The sequence below is a fragment of the Solea senegalensis genome, linkage group LG19 (genome assembly GCF_019176455.1).
Source record: "Solea senegalensis isolate Sse05_10M linkage group LG19, IFAPA_SoseM_1, whole genome shotgun sequence".
Classification (NCBI taxonomy): Eukaryota; Metazoa; Chordata; class Actinopteri; order Pleuronectiformes; family Soleidae; genus Solea; species Solea senegalensis.
The window spans coordinates 16,400,844-16,418,755 of record NC_058038.1 but is presented as its reverse complement, the minus strand read 5'-3'; the positions used below and the strand labels follow the sequence as shown (position 1 = coordinate 16,418,755).

The 17,912-nt window shown below is 40.5% G+C and overlaps 2 protein-coding genes across 3 annotated transcripts; both read left to right on the top strand.

Moving 5' to 3' along the window:
* Positions 1–602: 602 nt before the first annotated feature.
* Positions 603–7,420, top strand: LOC122785689. Of its 2 annotated transcripts, XM_044051593.1 has the most exons (10): positions 603–753; positions 1,941–2,159; positions 2,250–2,382; positions 2,484–2,633; positions 3,852–3,944; positions 4,039–5,497; positions 5,657–5,823; positions 5,917–6,018; positions 6,194–6,451; positions 6,608–7,420. In XM_044051593.1, the coding sequence occupies exons 6-10, from the start codon at positions 5,210–5,212 to the stop codon at positions 6,741–6,743; spliced, it is 951 nt and encodes a 316-aa protein (XP_043907528.1). In that variant the 5' UTR covers positions 603–753; positions 1,941–2,159; positions 2,250–2,382; positions 2,484–2,633; positions 3,852–3,944; positions 4,039–5,209; the 3' UTR covers positions 6,744–7,420. The 2 variants fall into 2 exon arrangements, with proteins under 2 accessions (XP_043907528.1, XP_043907529.1); XM_044051594.1 differs by lacking the exons at positions 603–753; positions 1,941–2,159; positions 2,250–2,382; positions 2,484–2,633; positions 3,852–3,944 and having other exon boundaries at positions 4,069–4,132; positions 5,185–5,497.
* Positions 7,421–8,196: 776 nt separating this feature from the next.
* On the top strand, positions 8,197–14,779 carry plbd1a (phospholipase B domain containing 1a). The gene is made up of 11 exons (XM_044050020.1): positions 8,197–8,409; positions 8,932–9,154; positions 9,902–9,985; positions 10,149–10,290; positions 10,894–11,034; positions 12,196–12,340; positions 12,618–12,818; positions 13,096–13,236; positions 13,319–13,504; positions 14,027–14,133; positions 14,217–14,779. The coding sequence occupies exons 1-11, from the start codon at positions 8,340–8,342 to the stop codon at positions 14,391–14,393; spliced, it is 1,617 nt and encodes a 538-aa protein (XP_043905955.1). The 5' UTR covers positions 8,197–8,339; the 3' UTR covers positions 14,394–14,779.
* The last annotated feature ends 3,133 nt before the right edge of the window (positions 14,780–17,912 follow it).

Genomic DNA, 17,912 nt, shown 5'->3' with positions numbered 1-17,912 from the left:
TCGCTGTCCCTGCAGATGAGACACAAGCTCCCCTTTGTTTGGCACAATGGCATCTCCTCAGCTCAGAGCCGGCTCCATTACTGAACGTAGTGTTGCTCTATAAGAGAAAATGTAAAATAAAATTGCATTTTGTATTTTTAACATGGGAACATTTTTAATCCAGAATCAAGTAGTAATGAACTGGACTGCATTTGCCTGTAAGACTTTCCCTGTCCTCAAATATATGCAGGCAATCGCTGCATCTTGCTTGCGTCTTGCTTGCTGTTACAATCGCTATCGTTACAGCATGCAGACATTACTGGTTAATAAACCGCACTTAATTGATTTAATGGATACAAATAATGACTATTCATCCAGTGTTCAATATCAAAATGTGTTTTTTATCCATTCTTACCTTTTCCTCCGTCATTGTCCCGTGTTTTTCCCGTGTTACTTTATCGGGTTCTCTCTCTTCATACTCAGTCAACGTAAACGTCATCACGTTTTGGACGGTGTCTCTTGAGACCCAATCAGAGTGTCGTTGAGTGTGAGGGTGGGCAAACTTCCCTGCTCTGCCGTGTTCGGAACGCCACAGTCACGGCGCCGAACGGTACCGGAAGGACCCGAGTAGTCCCGAGTGACCCCGAAGCCAGCAAAGTCAGTGAAGTTACGCGGAGTGCTGTGCACGTATTCTTCGGCCGTGACTGTATTGAATGGAGTCAAATCTGTAGTTGTCCACACCGTTACATTGTGTTCGTCGTGCGTAAATGAGAAGTAAGTTTATACTCATTGTTAAGTATTATGCTGTCTCCTGCTATACCTGGCGTGAACCTGTACCGGCCGCCATGTTCTGATTGTTACTCTCGCGCACTACATTGTAATGTGAGGTATATTAACACAGGCTGGTTGATATGTTCAGATTATTTTACATATGTCCCCTAGACATATAACGCTTTTCTGATTGTGTGTGTTATACCACGGATGGGTTCTACATCGACCAATATTAACGTTTATTACAGTTGCTTGTGATATATTGTCATGATGCGGTCTGAGGCGCCCCCGTGTGGCCAATAGAGAATACTGTTTGTAGTCATCATTCTCGCTGCATTTCTTGTATGTGTGTTTAGTTCACAGCTATGTTACCTTATAATGTACTAATACATTACTTTTCCTTTATTTATATACCTCAGGAAACCACAACAACACATCCTGTACACTGTTCCCATTTTGAGAAATAAAGAAGGGTAAAATAAACCTCTGGAGTAGCTGCAGTTTTTCTGACAGAAGACTAAGGTCAGCCTGTACACCAGCATCCAAATTAATAATCTACAGAGGGGGTGTTTCGTTGAGTAAAGGGGTGTGTCGTTGAGTGAAGGGGTGTGTCGTTGAGTGGTCTGCGGGTCTGCAGCTAGACCCTTCTCGAAGGCTTCGACCATCCATGGCTCCGACTGGTAAACACAAAGGGGAACCTTACAAATAGGTCGACACAAGAGGGGGAGGAGCGGAATGTACCAAGTCATGGATAGTATACCGTGGCCTTCAAATCGGTGTCGCTTTGTGCAGGAGCAGCTCCACCTGTAATTATTCCATGTGCATGTCCAAATTGAACAAATAAAAAAAATGGCAGCTGAATTTGTAGTCGGTTAAAAAACAGAGGGAAACCCACCACCGTAGGAAATGCTGCCATCTGCTGGATGGGAAAAAAACTTTCTCTTTTTCTTTACTTTCTTGATTAACTTGTTTTAAGCCACTCACAGTGTAGTACAGTATATTTTTAATAACAATATTAATAAAACTGCAAGCCGCCTTGTTTCGAGGTCAAAATAGTTCTACTTTTACTTTGCTTTGGATAAAAGCGTCTGCTAAATGACATGTAATGTAATGTAATTTCAGTACTCTTTCAAACTCTGTAAATTAATATGTGTACTGATGGCAGCTCATTTTAAATTCTTCCTCATCAGGTGAGTTTCCTGATTACTGGCTCCCTGGGGTTACATCGTCAAAGAGAGACTGATGACGACGATCAACAACAGCAAGAGCAGTTTCAACGGATTCTTCCAAAATCAGCCTCCGTGTACACACAGCTGTCGGAGGCTTCAGGAGGTCAGGCTATTCAGGTCACCAAAAGTGAGCTGGCCGAGGTCACCAGCATTATAACAGAAACATCCAGTTCCTCTGTGGTATGAATAAAATCCTCATATTGGCATTAACAGTAACATTGTTGAGTTCACAAAGATTCAGTTATGTCACCAGTTTCATTTAATACCCAGGTCAAGCTTCTTCAAGTTTCCCGGAATGCTGGAAACCCCGATAATTTCACATTTTCGGTGGACGATTCAGTGAAGAACCTGACGATGTACATCACAGGGCGCTCTCTCGCCTTTACTATCACCAGTCCTTCAGGTGCTGTTCCACTGTTTATGGTAAAAACAAAATATCAATCACTGTAAGTTTGCCCCCGTATGTACCGTAACACGTATGCTTTGTTTCATGTTTGTTTTCAGGTGTAACTCAGAGCAGCGCTGACACGACTGGACCACTGGTCGTTCCATCCAGCACAGTCGGAAACTTCCAGACTGTGAAGCTAAACACACAAGTGGGTGTGTGGAAAGTTGAAATGGTTTCAACAAGTGCCTACAATCTGAAGGTCGTGGGTGAGTCCCCGGTGAATCACACTATGCATTCCTCACATTAATCCTATTCCTGACGACTTTACACAAACACCTTGAGAGTGGAATGCAGCCTTTGTCTGTGTTGTTTCCAGAGACATTTAGTGCTGTTTAAATGCACGTTTAATACTTTTAAAGAGCAGCTGAGTACTGTTATTGTTTCTGTAAAACTAAATTCCACGCAGGTTTCACTTGAGTTGACTGTCAACCAGGTTTTGACAGTCCAATCAAGATTGGAGACGTGCACTAACTATTGTGTGTCCACCTGCTTAGTCCAGGCTTCATCTACTGGATTGCAATGACATTCATGCAGAGGTGGAAAGAGTACTGAAATATTCTACTCAAGTAAAAGTACCACATTTTTTAATAAAAGTACAAGTAAGGATGTAACGGTATGAGAATTCCATTGTTAAAATATGTTTGTAAAACACTGATACGCTAATAAATTCAAATACTTTCACCACAATTCACATTTAAATAGATTTATTATCTATTAAAATGAATATGTGCAAAAACTGGGCAAAATACACATTAAATACAGGTTAAAATAAACAAATGTTTGAATAAAAACAAGAGAAAGTTTACAACAGAGAAAACTTGACGTACGTCATGCGTGCAGTCTTAAGGTTAACTTAGCTCGTGTTACTTATGTGACACCAGTAACCGTTATATCCCTAAGTACACGTAAAAGTCTAAGTAGAAAACGTAGCTTGTTTTAAAATGTACTTGTTGATCAGGGTTCTTTCTTGTGTACAGTGCAAAAAGGACAATTAATTGATTGTAATGAATTGTTTTTAATGTAAGGCATACCTTTACAAATGAAATTGGTGACAAAACAAAATATGAAAACACATAATGTGTCTGTCAAACTGGGCCAAAGGTCACAAATGCTTTAACCTTCTCGAATTGGCGCTAATTGGTCTGTCCTCGTCATTCAAGTGTCCAGTGTGTGAATCTTTTTATTATTTATTTAAATTCAGGCCGTAGTAACATAGTGAAGTACTGTTCTTCCAAAAAAAACATACTGAAGTAAAAGTAAAATTACAAATTCAAGTACATTATTTTAAGTCCACAAAACTCAATTACAGTAATGTGAGTAAATGTAATTAATTACTCTCCACCCTGTGCATTCATGTATCTTAGACTATAAAAGTGCAAATGAATTAGTGGGAAATGAATGTTTACATGTTCTTCTTTTTACAGGTGAAAGTTCCCTTGACTTCCTGTTTACCTTTATGAAGGATTCAGAGAGCCCATATGGAGGTTTACAGGTCTTATCCAATCGCCCCACATCTGGTAAAGAACTTTTAAAAAAAAAAAATTTGATATTCCAAAAATAATCCAATCAAACTCATACCTGATACTTGAATTTTTCTTTTTTTTTCTTAAGGTGAAAACACTACCTTGAGGGTGACAGTAACCGGGAGTGACTCTGGTTGAATTATTCACATCAGTGATGGTTAACGGCAGCGTGGAGGATCGAAGTAAAGGGGTCTTCTACGTTCGCTTTTACTTGTTGCTGAAAAAGAAAAAGAAAAATCAAAGTCATCAGATTGCCTATAGGTTGTGCTGAAAAAAAGGATAGACACACATTCTTATCGCCTCCTATATATATACGTTTTAACATAACATGGGGGAAAAAACAGCCTCAGTGCTCTGCGTTCGAAGGGTTAACAATGTTATGTTATAAAAATGACAAAATGCAAAAAAGCTTCTACCTTTAATTACCATAGAGGGTGTAACATGTTTATTTTTGGATACTGACCACAACCCTTGAAGACAATTGATAGTTGTTTTATTAATGTCAGCTAGAGTCTGATGGAGCAACAGCTTCAGGTACAGTAGTAACTGGTCTGTGGGATCATCTATAATCAGCCCGTACAGTGATTTCAAAGGATGAGTCAAAACACGCAGACTGGACTCTCATGGTTTAACTCTCAAAATCTGTGAAAATCTCCACAACATTGCTATTTGAATCATAGCATGTTTAGTTGATGATGTAACATTGAATAATATCGTAATAAAACAAAGGACACATGCAACAAATGTCATAAAGTAGTGTGTAGTGATGTTGCATCATTGTGGAAGGTGGAAGTTACATGTGTTGTGACCCTTCTGGTACAGATAACCTTCATAAGTGTTTATAAAAGGCTTTGATATACATATTTGACTTAATTAATGAACTCACATGTTTTAAGGTTTAAGAAACAGTGAGTTTCTTTTGAGATAGAAATGACAAAAAGTTGTTTCTGCAATTTCAATTTTTGTTCTTGGTCAATTAATAATAATGCATTTTCTCACTTGTTAGAATCGACCATTTGATTCTAACAATATAAGAGATTTGTTTCATCTCTTATATTCACATTACATATCTATTTATTTTCAGATTGTACATTATTTATTGAAATTACATGCATTAATCTATGAATCTTTCTTGTAGGTACATCATTTCTGGTAGTTGGAGCGTTAGGGTAGACTAAAATGGAGGTGGTGTTTTCACTTTGAACCCTGATGATTTTCTCTTTCCCTTTTTTAGACTCTTCCAAACAGGGTCAGAGGACATGCATTTCTTGGGTGTGAAGTTTGTGGCAGGCAGGCAGGCAGGCAGGCAGGCAGGAGTGTGCTCATTGCTGTGGAGTATCTTTTTGGCCCAGACCAACAGAGGTGACCTGCTTGCTCCAAAGCAGATGCTTGAGGAGGATGAGCCAGATATCACAGTGGGCATACCAGGTGATCTTGGGGGTGGAGAGCCTGACGCTGCTCTCTGCCAGTCAGCTGAGCTTGGGGCTGGTGATCATGATCCTCCAAGTGCTGTGGAAGACCAGGTGTTGTTGGAGGCTGACACAGAGGTCAATAACACTTTCTCAAACATAATATTTAACTGTAAGTAAATCTTGTTACATTTTAATAAGATAAATTAATATAAAATCATCATTACTCACATAATTAGAAACAAGAGTGTACATTTATTTGCTTGTTTTTTCTTTTTCTCACTTATCACTTTTCAGACCAGCCAATGTGACTCAAGAGGAGTTGTGGGATGGGAGGCAGTTGATGCCCGAGCAGTCTACCTAGTTGACTTGAACCGCACAATCACTGCCTTGTCAGTCAAGGAGGAGGCGGACATAGTCAACCTGTACACAGCTCTCCATACCATGGACAAGGCACCTTCAAGGTACAAAATAGTAATTATTTTGTACACCATAATTACAACAAACAAACATTCCATGGAACAATGAAGCATATGGAGGTCTCTTTCACTGTTTAGGTACACCCAGAAGCCTAAGAAGAAAGGACATACATCAGGAGGACTGTGGCGATCACCCAGGAAGCCGAGTGGCTCTGCTCCTGGACAGCAGGCGGCAGAGAGGTGCTTGACCACAATTGGCTATCATTTTGGTTCAATACAAATCATTGAATAAGAGACCGCACTCACCATTGTGAATGCAAATTATTATTTTATTGCAATCCCTGTTGACATCGTCACCTTTACGACTTTACATCCTTGTTCACAGTCCAGATCATATCATCTTTCTCTCCCACAGACTATACATGACTCACGGCCAAGCAGCCCAGGACCCTGAAGTACACAGGGTCAGCGAGTGTGTTTGCCTCAGACTTGCCAAAGAGTTTGAGCAACCACGCAACAGGCCAAAGGACACAAGGGGAAAAACCATGCCCATCCCTCAGTCCATTGTCAGCATCTACAGCCATGTCAAACAGCTGCTGGAGGACAGCAGGGTTGTCCTGGACCAGACCAACTTGGTTCTGGTGCCGGTTAACAACACCACTGTCTCTTCATGGTGTGTGTTATTTTGTTTACCTTTCCCACACAGTCAAGACAGTATATAAATATTTAACCTCAAGAAAAACCTCCAACTGTATGCTTGTTATAAAATATGTAATAACCTTAGGGGGACAGGCTCACATGTATAAAATAATCAATGTTTGTCTTGTAGGCTGCTTAGGAGGGATAAGAGGAAGGACAGGGACATGCTGCTGCAAGGCACTGTACTTCCGAAACAGCTGCACCTGGCTAAGGAGTCTCTCCCTGCAATGAACACACTTCCCCTGTGCAGCATGCACATGAAGTGATGACATTTGAGGAGCCTGAAAACCACGAGGGGGAAGCTTTCCCCCGCCAGCGCACCCTGGCGGCAAACAGGCCTGTGTCCTATCTACCATTTTCACCTCCCCGATTCCCTCCACAATTCGCGCCAGCTCCTCCGTTCATGCAAGCGCCTCCGTTCATGCCAGCTCCTCCATTCATGCAAGCTCCTTTGTTCATGCAAGCTCCTTCTTTCCAGCAAGCTTCTTCTTTACAGCAAGCTCCTCACCAGCAAGCGTGCCTTCCACCTCAGCCAAGGCAACGTGCCTGGAGACTGCAGAAAGCTTCCCAGGAAGATGAGGAGCTAGTGGCTATGGGCATGCCACCACGAAAAAGGCTGGCAAAGGAACATTACCACTACACCTGCAAGGAGTGTGGCCATGAAAAACCACACCCAGCTGAAGGGGCGGTGGTACTGTCCAGCCTCAGGACTGACCCTGGATCAGTGGAAGAACAGTAGTTGCTGTCTTTGTTATATTGTTACCAGCTGCGGCACAAAATGTCAGCGAATGCTGGTATTGTTTTAAATTTGTGTCTGTTATTTTTGAAAAATATTCTGATATTCAGTCTCTCTTCATGTCTGTCTGTTCGCAGATGGTTTCTAGTTTTACACTTACTGTGTGGTACAATATTGTTAGAATAAATGTAATTTTATTTGAGCCAAGAACAGCCTTCACATTTTTATTTAATTTCCTGTTGAAAAACAGGATGACAGTGAGTGTGAGTGTCAAGCCAGAATTACTTACAGAATCATTTTAAATTTGTTAACAAAACCTGACACTCTTTGTCTCAACCAAAGATTTTTGAAAAGTACTTTCTTTGCTCAATTTGGAGTTTGTTTTATTAACTTGTGCTGCACAGATTTAACCAAAAAAAGGAGGGGGAAACATCCCTAGTAGATACTAGAAAAAATAATATATCTAAATATAATATAAATAAATTACTAAGTAATTTAATAAGTTTATGTTTACAATTATACAGTGTTAATACATTGTTTTGGTGCATGCTGCCACCTACAGTAGACTTTAGGAATGTCCATAGCGCTGTGGTACATTGGGATGTTGCCACAGCACAGGTTCAAATACCGTTTGAAGTTTGTGTAAACAATGTTGATAAGACAAGAGAGTAGAGAAGAAATAGATATAGTGTACGTTTTGCTTCTTTTTTCTCCTTTTCTTTTCCCTCTTTCCCCCCCTCCTTCCTCTCTCCTTTTTTTTTTCGTCCACCCGAGTTCTTCCTTTCGCCTCATTTTTGGCCGAATGGATAAGGCACTCGCCTCCTAAGACAGGGATTGTGGGTTCGAGACCCGTTTGGCGTGTTCGCTATTGCTCCCGAAGTAGAAATTCGAATTCGTATATCACCTGTACGGTAGACCGTAACACGACCTCGCGCTCTGCTCAAGTATAAAAGTGTGTTTCTCTTGCTTCCCTTTCTTTCGAACCGCAGCCAATCAGGAAACGCTCCCATCCGCCGACGCTGCAGTTTCCTCGGAACTTCCCTCCTCCACAAACCAAGAACTGATTTCCTCGTCCACTTCTTCAGGCTGCTACATTTTACCGCGTGTTAACGTCTTTCAGGCAGTCATGCCGTTAGTCAAAAGAATACATGTCTTTCTTTTATTTACAGCGTTTGCAACCTTCGCCTCAGCAGACAGTAAGTGGGCCGAGTTTAATGAAATCCCGCGTGGCCGTGTTAGGATTTAAATACTTGTGCACATTGATATAACAACACAGATCAGCATGAATAATGGCAAAAGCCTACATTTCAGTGGTGTAAAGCATTTGTGTAGCAAAGATTCTCTCTGTCTCACAGCTGTTGTGATTTAAAACTTGTGGACATGTTGACTGACACGTCCTCCTGGCGGACATGATTGGTCCAACTTTCATTCTCATACCTGTTTAGTAGTAGTTGCAATCGCACACGTAATAGAAACGAAGACATGCGGGCATAAAGTTTTGGGATTGAGTTAAAGATGAATGAATACCACCTCTTGTCTCATGACCCGTCAGTGTAGATTCCAGTTATCACACCAGCAATGAATGAATGAATAAATAAATAAAATACAGAAATAAATAAAATAGTATTATAGTAATAATAGTACATTCCTAGTCATAGTTAAGTATGTGTGGCTGTTTAGACTGTGTGGTTTTCTTTATTTTGTTGATTTCTTCCCAGAGATGACAGCAGCCACAGTGTACTGGGATGTCCAACACAAGATGGTCCTGCTCAAAGAAGGAGTGCTGGAGACAGAGGGGGACGCATACGGGTACCTGAACGATACTCTGTCCAACACAGGCTGGAGTGTCCTTGAGATCCGTGCTGGCTATGGGAAAACCCCTGAGACTGACGAGGTCACCTTCTTCTTGGCCGGCTACCTCGAAGGCTTCCTCACTGCCCAGTAAGAGCCTTGAGTGTGTTGTTCCTGCAGTGAACTCGTTCCATACATTCACGCCACTCAATCATGTGATCATCGGAATGAGACAATGCAAGTGGTCGTCTGTCTGCGGAAGAGTGGTCACTGTAATGGTGATCCTGAGCTGAGTCTGCTGATGACTTCAGAAGTTACTTCAACTTCAACTTTAACTTTATTGTACATGTAACATGATTTACGAATGCAAACTATTTCAATGCAAGGCAGCAAAAACCAGAGCGATCGCAGTTCAATTATTAAATTAAATGATGTTGTTGTACCATGTGATGTTAAAGACACAAATAAATTAACTACCAGAATACTTCAATTCTTAAGTTGTTAAACATTACAGAATTTAACTTATTACATTTTTTTCCCCACTTGTAATATTTTTACGTGTAAGTTCGCTCTATAGTTGGACTCAATTAAGTAAAAAAAAGTTGAGGTACTTTCTTGAACTTTCTAGTGTATAACTTTTAAATATTAACAAATGACCATTTCATTCATACCTTTTGTCTTATGAGTTCACACATTCAGCACTTTAACGGTGACAAAAATTCTCTCCCCCAACCACCTTTGTGCTGCTGCTGTATACAAAACAAACGCTCCCGTCGGTCAGGTCTGATAGTTTTGCTTGACCACCCGCTTTTACCCTGACTTGACAATCAACACCAGCACATGTCACTGAACTATATAAATTGTAATTTAATATTTGTACATACTATCTTTCCTCAGGCAGATGATGGACCATTACACCAATATGTACCCACAGCTGATCCACAACCCACAAGTGCTCGGTCCTGTTCAGAGCTTCATGGAGTGAGTTTGTCCTTTTTTTCCCCAAAAAATTTATTTACATTAAGTACAGTAGGAGTCAGGGTCATCAAATATTTTAAATAAACATTTTAATTTTAAAACAACCAGTTATGGAGGCAATACTGTTAAAAGCAGCAAAAGGGAAATGTCACTCTTGTGCTCACAGAAAACAGGATTCCTGGGTCAGAGAACAAGTGAAATTGAACAAGAGCTCTGATCCACTGTGGAAACACGCAGGTTTCATTGTGGCCCAGATGGACGGACTACAAGCAGGAGCCAGAGACTGGGCCAAGAAACAGGGGAAAAAGGTATGCAGGCCATTTTTACCAGACAATGTTAAATCTCTATTAGCAAGATTTGAAACAGGTGGAGATGTGAATTTAAACCCATAGATAGAAAACCTAGACGTGCCCCCATCATCTTACAATTTCTTATGAAATGAAGTGATCCACACAAAAGAAAATAGAAATTCCAATGTAGTATTTTCATGATTTTCACATTCAGCATCTTAACCATCTTAAGTTCTGATTTAAAAAGATGAACGTCCAATGCAAACAGTTGAAAATATGTCACATTTTTGTCATTAAAGGGATGTGTGGCTGTATGTTTTTATGTATTTTTCAAATATACTTATCATCATTATCATTATTATTATTATTATTATTATTATTATTATTATATACAGTACAATAAATCTTTAAATGTGACAACATTTTGATGGTTTTCTATTTGTTTGAAAAAAAGAAAGGAAAAAATGAAAAGTCTCCAAATGGCCCATCATTTCGGGGATTTTGATTTTTTTTTCTCCTCTCAGTTCAACATTTGAATTTATCGGCCTCCCTAATAAGGCATTGACACCATTTGTTTTCATTTTCTGACTAACATCTGTCTATCTGGTGTCATTCCCACAGCCACTGCCCCTTTTTGCCATTCAGTTCCTGAATGCAGTGGGAGATTTACTGGATATGATCCCAGCCTTGGTGCCCGGCTCTGCCCCTCCACTCAGAGACTTCCAGCTTCCAGGGATGGGACACTGCTCCGCACTCATCAAGGTCAAAGGTCCAAACGTGTTATATACTTCACTGTAGGAAAGCAAAGCACAGTGTTATGTTATGCTGCTGTCCAAAAGCAGCTCATAACACCAGCTGTAATCTCATGTGTCTGTGTGCTTGCATTTAGAGGATGTAAATGTTTCCATTTCCTTTTTTGTGTGTTTTTAGTGTTTTCCCTACATCAGTGTTTAGAAGTACAAAAATAGTGAATGAAAAGTGTTTATTTCTTCTTTCGAACACCCACAACAGGATGATTGCATACAATTATGAGTAGCACTCATAATTGTATGCTTTACATAGAAACTAGACTCCCACACACATTTGTGTCATGTGTGGTTTAAGAAACAGAACTTGAAAATATGAAACACAATGTCAGGAGATTGCTCTGTCTCATCCAGCAGGAAACAGACTGTAAAAATATGGGAATAATGCGAGAATGGTTCTTTTTACACATTTTAGATTTATCTAATCGATCTAATGCATTTTTGATACAGATACAAATACAGAACACTTACTAAATCCCCAAAGGGCAATTGAGTTTCTACACTCCAACGACCACATTTGCATAATAAATGAGTAAATTCACTCATGCTAAATCTACTATGTACATGGGCAAGGCAGAGGGCAAGCAGGAAGATACCTTAAAATATATTGAAACAAGTTAAAGAAAACAAATCAATTAAATAAGAACAACTAAAACAGCAGAAGAAGACCAGAATTAAAACAGGTATACAATAGAATAGCCACTCACTCGATCAATACTGTCTTTTGTTTTTATACCTTCTAACCATGTGGATGATTTCGTGTCCACATTATTTGAATTACACTCTGTGACTGCATTGACATATTAACTTTTTTTAGTGGCTTCAGATCTTCTGTCACACAGTGTTGCATTTGTTAGATATCATTTTACCTGCAACTGCAGCAACATGACACTGGACATTGAAATCTAACACGGCTTTTCTGTGGGGCCACCTTAACATCAAATGGTTTTTGTATCACTTTTGTATCATGAACCTGAGTCTAATAATGTTATACTGCTGTGTTACATGTTTTCAGTGTTTTCTCGTCTGAGTCTCATTGGCTCCAGCAATTTCATGAGAAACAGGAAAGCCTATCGAATGCTGAATCTGAACGCCACTCTTCTGTTTTCTCTCTCAGATGCTTCCCGGCTTTGAGGACCTCCTGTTTGCTCACTCCAGCTGGTACACGTATGCTGCCACCATGCGCATCTACAAACACTGGGACTTCCATGTCACTGAGCCCCACGCAGCCACTGGGAAACTGTCTTTCAGCAGCTATCCTGGTATGTTCCTCTCTTGAATAAGAAACACACCAGTGAGGAATAGTTGAGTTTCATCTTATTAAAATACTAACTTTGACCATTAACCCCTCAGAATAATGTTTAGCGACATTATAAATCAAATAAAAAGTAGGGTAGTTTTTGAAATAGTCTTTTTGCAACCTGCCGTGTTGCAATGTGGTGACGATTCAGTTAACTCTGTTTGACTCACAGCTACAGTTTAAAGTGTGATGTGTGCAACTCAACTGTGAATACTGACAGGAAATGAATTCTCTGTCAGGTTTCCTTGTGTCTTTGGATGATTTCTACCTCTTGGGCAGTGGTCTGATGATGACTCAGACCACCAACAATGTCTTCAACTCCTCCCTCTTTGACACACTCACCCCCAAAAGCCTGCTGGCGTGGCAGAGGGTCAGACTGGCTCATAGTCTGGCACATACTGGAGAGGAGTGGGCCAAAACCTTCTCCAGGTATAACTCTGGTAAGTGGAGCACATTGATGATATATTTGTACAGCACAACGCGCCATTACTAACTATTGAAGGTAATAAAGCCTCAGTCTGGAGCTGGAGCTGGAACTTATGGATATTCATAATTATAAGCATCATATCTAGTTTTCCTTTTGCCAGCAGAGCGTGGTGAGGCAGCTCAAAGCACAATTAGATTTTAGGATTAAGTTTGTGACTTGAAAATAGATGGTTGCAAGCAGTAATGATATGTTTGAGATTTGATCTGAAGCCTCATCTTTAACTCTCTTAGGTACCTACAACAACCAGTACATGGTGCTGGACAGGAGTAAAGTAAAGCTTGGCCACAGTGTTGAAGACGGTGCTCTGATTGTGGTGGAGCAGATCCCCGGCCTGGTGGAGTACTCTGACCAGACACAGGCTCTGCGCAGAGGTAACGGCACATCTTTGGTTCTGTTTCCGACAGTGTTTCCATACGTTGAGTTGATTTTTATGTCGCTGCCTGTTTACCACAGGTTACTGGCCTTCCTACAACATACCTTTCCACCGGAAAATCTACATGCTGAGCGGTTATGGAGAAATGTGGACGCGCTATGGAGAAGACTTCTCCTATGATCTCTGTTCCAGAGCCAAGATCTTTCGTCGTGACCAGGCTGACGTCAAGGACCTGGACTCATTGAAGCACATCATGAGGTTTAATGGTGCGTGGTTTATTATAATTTAAAGCTATAGTGCATAACTTTTAAATATCAACAAATATCTGTTCCATTCAAACCATGGAAGCGCATTTGCCTTCACTGAAAGTAGAGAATGTTTTCACTGTGTCTGTTTTTAACGAGATTTTTTTCCAGCCGTTTAACGTGATAAATGCTTCTCACCCCTCCTGCCCCTGTGCTGCTGGTGTATACACACAAACACTCCCTCACTCAAGTCTTGACAGAGTCTGATTTCAAAACGGAGGCAGCGTACAAATAATTTGACACCGTTCCTTATCACAAAGACGCAGAAAAATAATATCATCAACAGCAATAATCATCAAAAGTTCTGCCCTGCAGCTTAATAATTCACCTCATGTTTAGTTGACTATCACATGAAGCATTGAAGAACAAAGAAATTATTGTTGTGGTTTATCAGCAGCACCCTTTAAATAAATTAATAATAAATACATTTTGTTGACTATTTATTTATTATGTTTGTCACTGTCGTTTGCTGTTTGATTTTAGACTACAAGAAGGATCCATACTCTAAAGGTAACCCCTGTAAGTCCATCTGTTGCCGGAACGACTTGAGGTCAGAAACGCCTTCACCAGGAGGTTGCTATGACACCAAGGTAAACCCTGTCCCGCTTTGACCCTTCTTTGAGAATCAAATAATGTTTAGTTTTACTGATTGTTTTTTTTCTTCTTCATTCAGGTGACTGATTTCCAAATGGCCGGGGACTTCCGTGCAGAAGCAGTGAACGGACCGACCACGCAGGACGGACTCCCACCTTTCTCATGGGATCAATTCAGCAACATTAGCCACAAAGGTTTGCCACAGTACTACAACTTCACCTTTGTGAAGATGCAGCCCCTTCTCTTCGAGCCTTGAGGCACATGTGCATGTGTGACAGAGAGAGAGATGCTTTCTTTCTAATGCTTTCAGAGCAATGAATGTTGAATGTGTTAAAGGTGTGATATGTTCATTCTGGGCTTCGTCTATTAGTTTTTTTTCGCTGCTTAATGATCAGACTGGCGTCCCACCAACATGTGTGTTCTTTTTTCGCTTATACATTGATGATTGATGGAGCTGCCTTCCACCTGACAACATGCAAAAAGCTGCTTTCAAGTCACTATGTTAACACACACGATACTCAGGGTTTGACTAATTAATGATTTGTAAAATAATCTGCATTGTTTTTAACACCTGCAGACATGCATGTCTTGAATACTGAGAGTAACTTTGATTATTTTTTATAAAATGTGGTGCTCATTAAATCAGTGGCTGTGTTTTCTTGTCTCTTTTGAGATTTTTATTTTTTATTTTTTTTTAAACTAATACTATTTTGAAACGTATACAGAGGCTATAAGAGTGTCTTGTACCCTTTTTCTCAGCACAACCTATAGGCATCCATCCATCTATTTTCTATGGCTTTATCCTCCACAGGAGGGTCGCGGGGGGGTGCTATGCCAGTCTCAGCTGACATAGGGCAATAGGCGGTGTACAACCTGGACAGTTCACTAGTCCATCTGTCAATTTAGAGTGTCCCCATATTGCATGCTTTTGGACTGTGGGAGGAAGCACACGCACACACAGGGAGAACATGAAAACTTCACACTGAAAGACCCTTGTTTCAACCGGGGCTCGAACACGGGTCTTCTTGCTGCAAAGGCAATCTGATGAAATTATATATTTTTTTCCATTTTCACCAAATATATAAACACACCTGAGCAAAAGGTACTCTTTTGTTTTTTTCATCTGATTAAATTTGTGAAATTTGTAAATATGTCACAGTTCAAAGTTCGCTTGGCTCATTTTTATGAAGGAAAATGGAAGAGAAACGGTCCATGTTGTGACTTCTGCACAAGTATTACTACTCGGTTTAAAAACAAAAAAAAGTGCACTATAATTATCATAACACAAAAGAATGCAATTTACCAATGGTGCACCTGTGGCACTCTTGTGGAGGGTTAATGCTTGAACGTGTGCTTGAATCATTTTCTTTTATTTAAAAACAATCAGTGCTATTTTGTACTCGGGGCAATTGATCTCCTGTGATGTAATGAACAAGCATATATTTTTATAAAGTATTTCTTAGGTTTGTATTTCTGTATGAGCCTGTTTCTTGTGTGTCGCGCTGTTGTTTTTATTTTTTTTTAATTGTAGTTCTACTGCTGCACACATACTGCCCTCTCTGTTTAATCCTGTCTTAGCCAGTGTGGTAATAAATATTCCACCATTAGAGCTGAGCAGTGTTTTGTGTTGGATGTGTTGAGGATCACCTTCTTCTTGTTCTGTCTAAACACAACAAATGACTGGTGAAGTTCTTGTCAGAAAATGTTTTAGCAGAGTTGCCTCACTATAGTCTGTCTGTGATGTGGACTATAAGACACTGGACTGCAGGATGATGCTGGAGTCCCTGGAGAAACCCCACACCACTCAAACACAACACAGAAAGGCTGAGCTGAGCTGAACTCATCATCCATACGACAAGTTTGTTGTTGTGAGAAAACCATCACACAGACCCTCAGTGTTTAAAACACCCATTTATTCACCACCACATCCTTGTGTTGTTTATGTTGTAGTGGGGGCTTTGTTTGCAGCCTCTGTCTTCTGTATCTAAACCAGAATCTCTCCTGCAGCATTTTTGTGAGACTGTATCTATTCTGCACCTGTTAACATTACATCACATTTTATTTGTACTTATATATATCATTTTTTTTTCTCTTTGACATCACATGCTGGTTTGTCTCTCTTTCACTGCCTTAATGCGTCATGTTCACCAGTGACATGAACAGTCATTTAGTATTTGATCCAAACACAAGTGCACGGCGCTCTCGCTGCCCCCAGAGACATAGTGATTCACCCTTTCCTATGAAATGGGGGAACTGAAACGTATGTCAGGCTCTCTGCACTCATCACACCCCTCTGCACCTCACACTCATGTCTCGGAACATATTGTTTGAGTCACAAACACGAGTTTACAGGGAGGTAACTGTGCGGCAGGTCTCCTCACTGCTGTCTCAGCCATGGTCAAGAAGCACTGTTCTGCTGGCCTGAAGTGGGACAACGTTGTCAAGGCCTGTGCTAAAACTAACATCAAGACTGAGCCTCCAACAAGTGAGTTCAGTTTATTTTTTTAGTCTCAGTTTCAATGTAGTACTGTGTTTTCTGTGTTTAGTCTCAATATCTAGATTTAAAACCTTGTGCTTCTAATAGATGCTGATTTTAGTTTGTCTTTGCAGTCTAAACGGTCAGATATTCGGGATTGAGCTACCTTTTTCCTTATTTCCTTCATTTTGCTGCAAACTATTTCAACTACAACACTGAACCGATTTACCTGTTCAGGGTCTGTCAGTTACGTAGATGCATGCAGGGGTGTTACAGAGCTCCCACATCTGTATAAATAACTTTTTTTGTTTCAAGTAAAGTGCGTTATTTTTTATTATTGTAAGCACCCATATTTGACTGACATCATCTTGACAGCACCTGTGCTCCTTCAGGGGCAAACAGCTTTTCTGTTTGGGTATTTAATGTGTCTGTTCCTTTCAGAGCCGCCCCTGCAGGCTGATGTGGGCCAGGTGAGAGACGTGGGTCCGGCTACACAGGCTGACTCACTGATTCTGCTGACTCCAGTGCTGTGGGTCTTTGTGGTGCTGGCTACAGTCGGGTCCATGTTGGTTCTGGCTCTCTGGTTCATCATTTACAGACGACAAATCCGAATTAATGGCACCACAGGTAAGGGCGACTCTTGTCAGTGATTCACATGACATTATTATTTCTAATTTTTATTTTTTTTGCTGATTTTGACTTTATTTTTCCAAGGTGTGTCACATGATTGATTGATGTAGTCAATTATTTAGTTGTTATTTGAGTTGTTTAATTAGACATGCACCATCACTATATTCTTTCATGATTAGCGTATTCTCTTTGTCTCCCAATTGGGGGACACTCTGGTTTAAAGGGTTAATAGTGTACAGATGGAGGAGCAGTGGCTAGCACTATTGCCTTACAGCAAGAAAGTCACCAATTCGAATCCCGGTTCAACTTGGACTGCGATGGACCTGTTCAGGGTGTACCCCACGTTTCATCAGCTGGGATTGGCTCCAGCTCCCTCAGTGATGTACTGTGATCTACAGTACATTGTAGTTTAGTATTCAATTGTTTGCAGAATCATGAGAGCAAAGTGTGGGGCTCACAGACAGGAAGGGGGTGAAGTTTGACGTTCAACACTCCAGAAACTGCACAGTTTCTGTTCTCTTTTCGTCTCTCGTCCCATGGGTCTGCCCCGCTCTCTTAGCAGCTATTCTGGTTTGAACACACATCCGTTCGTTTTTTCAGGGTGAATTAAGTCTCTATATACTGTAACCTTAAAAACACACACACTCACGAAAAGACATTCAGAGAGGC